Source organism: Delphinapterus leucas, chromosome 9 (genome assembly GCF_059928025.1).
Source record: "Delphinapterus leucas isolate spDelLeu-1000000601 "Yukka" chromosome 9, BTC_Dleu_Yukka2, whole genome shotgun sequence".
NCBI lineage: Eukaryota > Metazoa > Chordata > Mammalia > Artiodactyla > Monodontidae > Delphinapterus > Delphinapterus leucas.
In genome coordinates, this window is record NC_143137.1 from 55932017 (window position 1) to 55944413 (window position 12397).

General features: G+C 39.5%; 1 protein-coding gene across 3 annotated transcripts in view; it reads right to left on the reverse strand.

Moving 5' to 3' along the window:
- Window positions 1-12379, reverse strand: part of PEX1 (peroxisomal biogenesis factor 1) — a 72892-nt gene extending 60513 nt beyond the window's left edge. Inside the window, exons 1-3 of one of the 3 annotated variants that reach the window (XM_022585790.3) lie at window positions 12173-12378; window positions 6663-6806; window positions 4238-4321 (exon numbers count right to left, since the gene is read on the reverse strand). In XM_022585790.3, coding sequence (XP_022441498.3) covers window positions 4238-4321; window positions 6663-6806; window positions 12173-12304 — 360 coding nt within the window. In that variant the 5' untranslated portion in view covers window positions 12305-12378. Of the gene's footprint in view, window positions 1-4237; window positions 4322-6662; window positions 6807-12172 lie in introns of all 3 variants that reach the window. The other 2 variants (XM_089917630.1, XM_089917631.1) reach the window with 2 other exon arrangements.
- Window positions 12380-12397: the final 18 nt, after the last annotated feature.

The window sequence follows — 12397 nt, forward strand, 5'->3', positions numbered from 1 at the left end:
TGTGGTGCACCACAACCGAGAGAGTACAGGAATAAGCCTGGGCCCGCCAGAGAGGTAAGGTGCCATTGTTGGGGGGCATGCAAGGAGAGGGGCAGTAATACCATTGGAGCTTCTTTCTCCACATGTGCACTCTCAGGCAGCAGGGTACAGCCTATGTGCACTCGGGGGGCGGATACAAGCCGCCACTGCCATCTTGGACTGCAGAGGCAGGTGCAGACCGCTGCCGCCACCAAGTGTCCCACGCCTGGGCACCAACCGCTGCCCCTCCCCTCCTGGAAGCGTGCGCGGGCCATGCACCTGCATGGTCCCATCAAGGGGATAATGGCCAGCGCACACTGAGGAAAGAGATGGCAAGCATCCAAACCAAAAACAGCCCTCATGCCAAAAAAATATTAAACCCACACAAGCTATGCAGGGATGCTTCCGCATATAAATAGCCCTCCAAGACTAGAGGAGATAACTGTTTCTCCTAAACTCACAGAGTAAGAGAAATATAAGCAAAATGAAGAAGCAGAGGAAATGCTCCCAGTTGAAAGACCAAGAGAATTCCCTTGAAGGAATAAACAAGGAAACAGACTTCTTCAGTCTAACAGACACCGACTTCAAAAGGGAGTAATGAAAATACTGAAGGAATTAAGAAAGCCTAGAGACAGAAATGCAGAGTACTATAAAAAGGAAACAGAAGCTATAAGGAAGAGCCAAGACAAATTAGAAAATTCATTTGCCGAGACAAAACCTGAGCTAAAGGCAATGAATAGCAGAATGAATAATGCAGAAGACAGAATAAGTGATCTGGAAGACAGAATAATGGAAATTACTCAATTAAAACAGCAGGCACAGCCTAATGAAAAAAATGAAAGCAGTATTAGAGACTTATAATACAAAGCATCTCAATCTATGCATAACAGAGATTCCAGAAGAAGAAAGAGAAAAGGGGACTGAAAATGTATTTGAAGAAATTATGGCGAAAACTTCTGAAACCTAAAGAAGGAAACAGATATCCCAATACAGGAAGCACAGAAACAAGACGGACCTAAACAGACCTACACCAAGACATAATAAAATGGCAAAAGTTAAAGATGAAGAAAGGATTCTAAAGGCAGCAAGAGAAAAACAAAGAGTTAATTACAAGGAAACCTCCATAAGGCTATTAGCTGATTTCTCTACAAATACACTGTAGGCCAGAAAGGAGTGGCAAAATATATTCAAAGTCTTGAAAGGGAAAAATCTGCCATCTAGAATATCCTACCCAGCAAGATTATCATTTAGAATAGGAAGAAAAATAAAGAATTTTTCAGACAAGCAAAAACTAAAATAATACAGCAGTACTAAACCTATCCTAAAAGAAATATTAAAAGATCTTTTCTAAATAGAAAAGAAGATATAGGAAGGAAGAAATCATGATTGGAAAGTAAACCACTTAAATTAGCCAGTATATAGATCAAAAAGAGAGAAAAAAAAAAACCCCGTCTGTGAAAGTGATGATAAATACAAGGAACAGCAAAAGGATAAACATGAAGGTGTAAAAAAGGATATCAAAAAAAATACAGATTCTTTTTTTTTGTTTTTTAGAATGTGTTTGAGCCTATATGACTATCAGTCTTAAGCAAGCAGATATAGGAAGGGGTTAACATACTTGAAAAACAGGGCAACCACAAATCAAAAACATACAATAGATTCACAAAAAGAAAAGAACACAAACATAAAGTAAAAGGAAATCATAAAACCACAAAAGGAAAAACAAAAAGGAAGAAGAAGCAAAGAATCAACTGAAAAACAAGGTTTAATATGGCAATAAATAACATATGTATCACTAATTACCTTAAATATCAGTGGACGAAATGCTCCAATCAAAAGGCATAGAGTCGCAGACTGGATTAAAAAACAAGAGCCTACAACATGCTGCCTACAAAAGACCCACCTTAGGGCAAAGGACACACAAAGATTGAAAGTGAGGGGATGGAAAAAGATATTTCGTGCAAAAGGAAATGAAAAGAAAGTGGGGGTCACAATACTCATATCAGAAAAAACAGACTTTAAAACAAAGGCTAGGGCTTCCCTGGTGGCGCAGTGGTTGGGAGTCCACCTGCCAATGCGGGGGACGCGGGTTCGTGCCCCAGTCTGGGAGGATCCCACATGCCACGGAGCGGCTGGGCCCGTGGGCCATGGCCGCTGGGCCTGCGCGTCCGGAGCCTGTGCTCCACAGCGGGAGAGACCACAGCGGTGAGAGGCCCGCGTACCGCAAGAAAAAACAACAACAACAAAAAAAAAAAACAAAGGCTATAAAGATAAAGAAGGAAACTATATAATGACAAAAGGATCAAAACAAGAAGAGGATTTTACACTTGTCAGCATATATATGCACCCAGTATAGGAGCACCAAATACATAAAATAAATTCTAACAGGCATAAAGGGAGAAATTGATGGGAATACAATAATAGTAAGAGACTTTTAACACCCCCTCACATCAATGGACACATCTTCTAGTCAGAAAATCAATAAGGCAACAGATTTTATGCAATCCTTATCAAATTACCCATGACATTTTTCACAGAACTAGAACAAATAATCCAAAAATTTATATGGAACCATGAAAGACCCAGAATTGCCAACACAATCCTGAGGGGGTAAAAAAAAAAAAAAGCAGGAGGCATAACTCTCTCAGACAATACTACAAAGCTACAGTAATCAAACGTGTGGTATTGGTATAAAAACAGACATACGGATCAACAGAACAGAATAGAGAGCCCAGAAATAAATCCACACACCTATGGTCAATTAATCTTTGACAAAGGAGGAAAGAATATAAAATGGGAAAAAGACAGTCTCTTTATTAAGTGGTGCTGGGAAAGTTGGACAGCTGCATGTAAATCAATGAACTTAGAACACACCTTCACACCATGCACAAAAATAAACTCAAAATTGCTTAAAGACTTAAACATGACACCATAAAACTCCTAGAAGAGAGCATAGGCAAAACATTCTCTTGACTAAATTGTATCAATGTTTTCTTAGGTCAGTCTCCCAAGACAATAGAAATAAAAACAAAAATAAACAAATGGGACCTAATCAAACTTACATGCTTTTGCACAGCAAAAGAAACCATAAAAAAACCAAAAAGACAACGTACAGAATGGGAGAAAATATTTGCAAATGATGTGACAGACATGGGCTTAATCTCCAAAATATACAAACAGCTCATACAACTCAACAACAAAAAAATAAATAACCCCTCCGAAAAATGGGCAGAAGACCTAAATAGACATTTCTCCAAAGACATACAGATGGCCAGTAGGCACATGAAAAGATGCTCAACATCACTAATTATTAGAGGAATGCAAATCAAAACTACAATGAGGCATACCACCTCTAACTGGTCAGAATGGCCGTCATGAAAAAGTCTACAAGTAACAAATGCTGGAGAGGATGTGGAGAAAAGGGAACCCACTACATTGTTGGTGGGAATGTAAGTTGGTGCACTCACTATGGAAAACGGTATGGAGATTCCTCAGAAAACTAAAAATAGAACCACCATATGATCCAGCCATCCCACTCCTAGGCATATACCTGGACAAAACTATAATTCAAAAAGATACATGCACCCCAATGTTCACAGCAGCACTATTCACTATAGCCAGGACGTGGAAACAACCTAAATGTCCATTGACAGATGAATCAATAAAGAAGATGTGGTACATATACACAATGGAATACTACTCAGCCATAAAAAAGAACAAAATAATGCCACGTGCAGCAACATGGATGCAACGAGAGATTATCATACTAAGTGAAGGAAGTCAGAATGAGAAAGACAAATACCATATGATATCACTTATATGTGGAATCTAAAATATGGCACAAATGAACCTATCTACAAAACAGAAACAGACTCACAGACACAGAGAACATACTTGTGGCTGCCAAGGGGGAAGGGGGACGGAGAGGGATGGACTGGGAGTTTGGGGTTGATAGATGCAAATTATTACACTTTGAATGGATAAACAACAAGGTTGTACTGTATGGCACAGGGGACTATATCCAATCTGCTGGGATCAACCGTAATGGAAAAGAACATAAAAAAAAGAATGTATGTATGTGTATAACTGCATTGCTTTGCTGTATAGCAGAAACTAGCACAAGATTGTAAATCAACTATAATTAAAAAAAAAAAAAGACACTGATATTTTGAAGTAGTTTAACCTTAAACTGGGATAGTTCTCATTTTGTTTTCTTTACCAGTATCTCCCAATCATCTGCTGAGAGGGGTTCCACCTCAACTTGGTGACAAGACACCACATGGGAACAAGGCTTGAGAAACACCTGGAAAACATTAAAGTACAAAACGACTATTAAAAGCCTTTTTTATATCCCTAGAAAATAAGAAGTTCTCTCTTTAGCTACGTAATTAATTTTGTGTGCATGTGTGTTTGTGTGTAGTCCTTAGGTAGGCCCTGATATACTCAGCATTTCAGAAAAAATTATTTTACAACCAATTATAAAATAAAGGAAAATACATTCTAGCACAATATAAGTTTTAAAAAATAATATAAAGATAGCCATTTAAAGAAAAGAAATATAAGTTAAAAATGCAAGAAAAAACAATAATGTCATGAAGTCATGGCTTGATCTTATATATAAATACTATTATTTCTAGCAGTTCTGCAATTTAGTTTTATAACTAACTTCAAGCCATGCTGCTTCTGGAAAAGTAAAAAACACACTGAAATAGAGATCAGAACCAATTATTTAGAAGCATAATCATGCACAGCTAAAAAGTATAGCAAAACAAATATCCCCTCATTCTAGTCTATAGATACACAGGAAATCCTAGTGTCTCTCAAGAATTTGGAATTAACCTTCTTACTTTCTTTCCTCTTCTATGGGCATTTCTGGGGATTAGAGGAGTAAAATCCAAAGCCACTGAGTATTAAATGCTCCTTCTCTGCCTTTTGTGGATTGGAGCAGACTTTCCCCAAGTGCCTCACCTGTTCCTCAGTTATTTCCCTCAGTACCTCCCATATACCCTATTTGAAAGCGGTGACTCTAAGGAAGCACAAAACAAGAAGCTATCATCCTGGCCAAGCCAGTCCACTTTCTGTTCCTATCAATGATTGTTTGCGAGACAGTGCCTTAGTGGTGTTGTTACAATACAAAGAATGTGCAGAAAATCGGATAGAAGTTCACTTTGAAGCAAATGGGAATTAAAAACAAGCAGGACTGTTCAGGGTGCTGATAAAGACATCAACATCAGGAATAGGAAGTTGATTTTTCCCATAGGGGAGTGCCATATACTCAAAGAGAGCAGAACTATAACTTGCTATGCAATCCTGGGCAAAATAGTCCATCTCCCTAGGTTTGCAGAGCAAGGCACCAAAGTTAGTGATTTCTAAGGTCACTAAGCTGCTAAAGTTTTAAGATTCTAGCAAAAATTTAAGGTAAGCAAAAGACTAGTGCTAGGCCTATGGATTTCTCATCAGTGGCCTATTCTCATTATCAGAAACATGCATGAAAAAAATTAGTCTGTGTTCAAAACAAGTTAAAAAGATGTTGGGCTTCCCTGGTGGCACAGTGGTTGAGAGTCCGCCTGCCGATGCAGGGGACGTGGGTTCGTGCCCCGGTCCGGGAAGATCCCACATGCCGTGGAGCGGCTGGGCCTGTGAGCCATGGCCGCTGAGCCTGCGCGTCCAGAGCCTGTGTTCCGCAGCGGGAGAGGCCACAACAGTGAGAGGCCCGCGTACCGCAAAAAAAAAAAAAAAAAAATAGATGTGACATTCTTCAGTATTCTTGTGAGAAACTGGTAATAGAAAGCAATTTAGCCCCGTCTATCAAATTTTTAAATGTGCAGTGCCCTAGACTTGGCAATTCAACTTTTAATATTTATTTCACTTCATACATATACAAACATGTTCAATGTATATTGTCTGTAATATGTGGAAAGGATCTCTGATATAGTTTGTGGGGGAAAAAATTGCAGAAAATATGTATGATCTCATTCTTTAAATCCTGAAGGTCTAATGAGATCCCACAGTACACAATCATTCTAAGGCTGGGATTAGAGAAAGGGAAAAACATTTTCTACTTTCAACTGTAAAACATTTGTACTGAGTATGTATTACTCCTGCAGTTTAAAATAGTTAAAACCATAAACTGGTGAATATGATAAAATGAAGAGAAACATGAGTCCTTAAGCTTTAGAGTTTACAATCCAAGCACATGAAATTCACAGGCAAGACGAAACTGGAAAAATAATAACTCTCTTTTGTAGGACAGATTTTTAAAAATCAAGTATGACCCTGGAAGGTTAGAAAATCTGTCAGAAACAAATAAAATGAAGTTCAATAATAGTAAGTAAAACTCATTAATTCATATAGCAAAAAAAATTGCACAAAAACAAAATTAAGGTACCTGGAAAGTGAGTAAAATAGTAGAATACAAAATCAACTAGGGACCATGGTAGACTACTAGATAATGACTTAATGGAGTATATGATAGATAGTGACTTAACAACAGTTATAGTCAACTTGAACATCCTGGATTGGTTATAGTAGCACACAAGTTAGGTGTCATCTTACCGCCTTAAAAAATATATCTGAACTTTTATTTCTATTGCTGTATTATGTGACATCAGAAGAAAGTCATTGTCATCACATTTTGTGCTTACCTGTTCCCCATTTGAAAGTCCAAGTTTCTGACCAAATTGTCTGCTAATTTCAGCCACATTTTCACCTTGATCACTAAAATGTCTGCCTTCCACCCAGCTCAAGAATGCAGGCTCGTGACCCCAGGATACTTCTATAGCTTGATTCTATTTATTCAAAACATAAGAAATGGGGGAGAAAAGTTTTGAAAGTTTTTACATGCTTCTCTGGATTCACATAAAAGATAAACTATTATTGCAATCCACACATACAAAAAGAGTTCTATAAATAGTTGATAGCACTCTGTTATATCCACATTTGTCACAGCATTTTAAAAGCTATAATCTGGGCTTCCCTGGTGGCGCAGTGGTTGAGAGTCCGCCTGCCGATGCAGGGGACACGGGTTCGTGCCCCGGTCTGGGAGGATCCCACATGCCGTGGAGCGGCTGGGCCCGTGAGCCATGGCTGCTGAGCCTGCGCTCCGCAACGGGAAAAGCCACAACAGTGAGAGGCCCGCGTACCACACACACACAAAAAAGCTATAATCTTTTCCAGTACCCAATGATGGTGATGCTATGGGTGAAACCAATACCCTTACATTCTTATGATGGCATTATAAATTGATTCAACCATTCCAGAATTTACAATGGCAACAGGTAGCCAATGAACTTACACAGCCTTTGACCTTACTTACTTATTTAGAATTAATGATTCAAAGAAGAAGAAAAAAACTACACCAGAACATATCTCTTCAGTATTTTCTATGTGGAAACTTAGGACTCCTCTATGAAAAAAAAAAAAAAGTTAGAACTGTCTTATATGTCTAGCAATATGGAAATTACTAAATAAGCTGTAAATTTACCATTTTAGTAAAGTATAAGTCAATAAGTAGAAACATGTAATCAATAAAAATGTAGTAGTATTTATTTATTAGAAGAGTAATACATGGTAAAAGCACAAAAAGTATAAAAGCATAAAATGTGAGGGCTGGTCCCTGTTCCCAGAGGTAATTACTGTTAATAGCTTATGTACATTCCAGAAATTTTATATTATGCAGCTTCTTAAATAATAATTTTTAAAAGTCTTGAACTATGGAAACATAAGTAAAAAAAAGCAAAGTATAAAATTTATTCTTCTTAAGAGCAATTATATAAAATATGTATGCCTGTGCTTAAGGATTAAAAAATGTTTTCTTTGATTTAAAAATTACAAACCTATTAAAGAAACCTTGGGAAATATATAAACCTGGAAGGGAAAAAAGGAATTACTGATATTCCCATGTGAATATCAAACATGTTAGTCTATTTCTGGCTAATCCTTTTTTTAAATAATTTATATATTTTTAATTTATTTATTTTTGGCTGCACTGGGTCTTCGCTGCTGCGCAAGGGCTTTCTCTAGTTGTAGTGAGCGGGAGCTACTCTTCGTTGTGGTGCGTGGGCTTCTCATTGCAGTGGCTTCTCTTGCTGCGGGGCATGGGCTTCAGTAGTTGTGGCTCATAGGCTCTAGAGTGCAGGCTCAGTAGTTGTGGTGCACAGGCTTAGTCGCTCCGTGGCATGTGGGATCTTCCCGGACCAGGGCTCGAACCCATGTCCCTGCATTGGCAGGCGGATTCTTAACCACTGCGCCACCAGGGAAGTCCTTCTTACAATTCTTTACAGGACAGTTCCACCACTCTGGCTGACAAAATCTTTCCACTGAGAACAATGTGATACAGTAGAAAGAGACTCAGATTTGCAGTCAAAGTCCAAAGTTACTAGGTCAGCTGTAACTATGTGAGCTGAGATTATAAGAGTCAAAGTGACCAATCCCCTAAAAACTTTCTACGGGGTTTCATCAGTCATTGACATATAAGGCAGATCAGCTGCCCTATTTCATATGAAGAAACTTTTAAAACCACAGATGTTAAATAAGGAAATAGGAAATATGCCCTGAAATATCAAAAAGGAGAACCCACCAACTCCCTGGAAAAGGGAAAAATCAACTTCATTAAATATGAAAAATACTTCAATTATTCATTTGGTCAAAAGGTAGTAATCAGCCCCATAAAGTCATAATATATGTTCAGATATAAACTTTGCAGACTAATGTTCTGAGTTCATTTTTACGTCAAAAATCATTCACTTGGACCACAGAGCCCCTGGGTCCTCAGGTAGAGAGAAGAAAAGGACAGCCTAGAGAAAAAGGAGCCCCTTTTCCAGGAGTTCAATCTAATCAACAAATGACTGACCTGCTTCTGCCTAAACCCATGGTATCCATATCACTTGAAGGGAATTGCTGGGTGAAACCATAGGTTGCAGTGCCTTAGGATCGGCCAGGTCCGAGGCCTGGGTAACACAAAGGAAATGACAAAATGGCTATTTCTGGAGGGTGATTTAGGTTCATTTGGTTGCTCTCAGTGTGGATATGAATCCTTTCCCCTGTTTCAGTAATGCAGACAAAGTAACTGAGAGTTACAGTAGTGATTCTCAACTGAGGGTGATTTTCTCCCCCAGGAGACATTTGACAATGTCTCCAGATATTTTTGGTCACGACCAGGAGGAGGGGTGTTGCTGACATCTAGTGGGTAGAGGCCAAAGATGCTGCTAAATATCCTACAATACCCAGGCAGTCCCCCACAACAGGAAATTTCCCAGCCTAAAATGTCAATAGTGCCAAGGTTAAGAAATCCTGAGTTAAAGGATCCTCTGGGTACCCAGTCCTGAAACAGGACTTGGATAAACAAAAGAAGACAATACTTAAAACACAGAACAGAATATAACAAGTGAGCTGTGTCACATAAACACTGCAGTGAAGTTTTGAAAAGGAGACAAATGTGGGCAACAGAGAATCTGAAACTACGTGGAGGAGGTAGAATTATGCTGTTTTTAAAAGCATGGAATGAGGAAAAATGCTTTAGGGAAGAATAGCTTGAGTAAGAGCACAGAAGTGGGAAGCTGGGTTATGGAAGAAACAGCGAGGAGGCGAGTGTTGATGATGCAGGTGAGTTACAGACGAGGGCAAATTAACTGCGTGGAAATGGACTGGCCAGCTTCCTCATGCATGAAAGTACAGAAATGACCTAGATACCTAAGTTCTCTTTCACCATCAATATTCTGTGATTCTAGAACAACGGGTCTCAACTTTTTGTGCATCCAAGTAGCCTAAAGATATTTCTAAAACTACAGATGCCTGAAGCCCACTCCCCAAGACTCTGATTCAGTAGGACTGAGGAAGAACCAGAACATCGGTATTTTTAAAGCCTTTTGCAACATGATAAATACAATTAACACTGTTGCATTAATATATATGAAACTTGTTGAGAGTAAACACTGAGTTCTCATCACAAGGAAAACATTTTTTTCTACTTCTATAATTTTTTATCTATGAGATGATGGATGTTCACTAAACATCGTGCTCATCATTTCATGATGCCTGTAAGTCAAATCATTATGCTGTACACTTTAAACTTACACAGGGCTGTATGCCAATTATATCTCAAAACTGAAAGAAAAAAAGGTAAATCTGACACAGGCCAGAAAATCATCACTCTGACTCTTTACCCATTACAGTATTCTATTGGGTACAGTACCCAATATAGTATTATGTATTCAATGCTTCAGCTGAAGTAAAATAATTCAACCTATTAACTCCCGACTCATGAGTTTCTACTTTAACAATTATCTATGCCCTCTAACTCAATACTTCTGGGAGCCTATCCTAAATAACCAGAAAATAAAACAATGTTTTATTATATATTATACAACAAAGATATGTTATTTTTAACTTTTATTAAAATATAATTACAGTATCACTTTTAATGTCTAAAAATGGAATACAATATAAACATTCCATCACAGTGAACAATTAAATTATGTCAAACTTATGACAGAGTACTAATTAGCCACTAAAAGTGACAATTACCTTTTAACAAAATAAAACACTTATAATAACTCTAAGGTAAAATATCAGGATACAACACCACATATAAGGGTGTGTGTAGGACTCCATTTCTGTTAAAAATAGAGATTAGAAACAAAACTAGAAGGTTTGATTCAAACTGTTAACATTAGTTATCTTTAGGTTTGGGGATTATGGGTAACTTTATTTTCTTGTTTATAATTTTCCATTCTTTCCAAATTTCCTATAAAACATGTATTACTTTTCTAGTTGGGGAGAAAAGTTGGCCTATTCTGCTGATATAGGCTGGACCGAAACAACAGTTTGTTCCAAGGCTAAAGGGATTTAAGTTTCAAAAATATATCTACGAATTAATGCCTATGAATACTTATTGAAGGCTAAAAATTTTTTAAATAGATCAAGACCACTAAATTCTTAAATAGTGATGAATGCAACACAGCATCCACATTTTAAAGTAAAGAAGCAATCCTATAAACTCATTAGGTGGGGAGTGTTTCCTATAAACTCATTAGGTGGAGATTTGAAGGCACTGTGGACAATTTCCATCAAAGCTGACTGAGAGCACAGGGCAGGCAGGATCTACCTGAGATCTGGTGACATAACTAACTCATCTCCTGCCATGAAGGGAGCTCATTAGGGCCAAGAGACTACCTACTTTATGGTAAAACAAATAATAGCAGGATCTGTTGAAATTAACGTGCTTTGAAAGACGGGGCAAATATAATCTAGAAAAGTAGTTATTAAAATGGAAAGGTGGGATATTTGAAATTATTGCAAACTCTTAAATATTTCCCGCAAGGATTAGCCAGTAGTGGGGTACTAGGCATCCAGGATTTTCAAAGATTTCGAATATTCTATCCTTTTGCCCCCAGAAGCACACTCAAACTCGTAGGCCAGGTGCCTCTATTTTAAAATAATGAAAGTTGGGATGTGGTTAGAGCTATGAACTACCACAATCACAATGTTCAGACGGCAACTGAAAGCAGAGGTTCAAGTAATCCTAACTACATACGTCCAAATATGCATAATCTCACTGCACATTCCCAGCACACCTCAGAGGTGTTCCGAGTAACGGAGACGCTGGAAGAACCTTCATCTTATTAACCTATCCCGCTCGTGGGACACAGGGTTCAGTCTCTGTTAACCTACAGGGGCTCCACAAACCAAGGCTGCCCCTCCTTCTGGAGGCCCGGGCCACAGCCGTTCAGGCACCTGGAAATCATTGGTAGGAAAAAACACTCTTTAAAAATGAAACAAAACAAAACCCAAAAAGACAAACCCGACTTCCCAAAAGCTTTTCCAACCTGGAGTGAGGAATAGCTGAACGCAGTGGCAGAATATCAGGATGTTTGAAAGCCCAGTTTCACCGAGTAAAAGACCTGGAATGCGGCAAGTTAACTCAAAGGCCCGGGGCTGCACTAGACGTGGTATGGTTGCAAAGACCGCCCAGACCGGCCCACAGTCTGGCCTCTGAACCGCTCGGCGGCCCGGGCAAAGCAGCCCGCGTCCCGCCGCCGGGAGAGGCCTGAGCGGCCGCTGCGTCCCTAACAGACCTGGGTCCCGGCCGACCGCAGACGGCCCACCAGGTGCCTCGACTCGGGGCCGGGAATCCCGTCCGGGGTAGGCGCGTTACCTGCAGCAGATGCAGCTGGGCCACGAGGCGCCGCGACAAATGGAGGAAGCAGTCGCGAGCGTTGGTGAAGGCCACGGTCACGACCACCCCGTCATCCCCCGCACCTGCCAGGCGACCGCCGCCCCACATCATCCACAGGAACTGTTCCCACGGCCGCTCACCCTAGCCGACCCGGGCTAACCCGGCAGGCCGACGACGTCGAAGCCGGAGAAGATCGATCGGCCC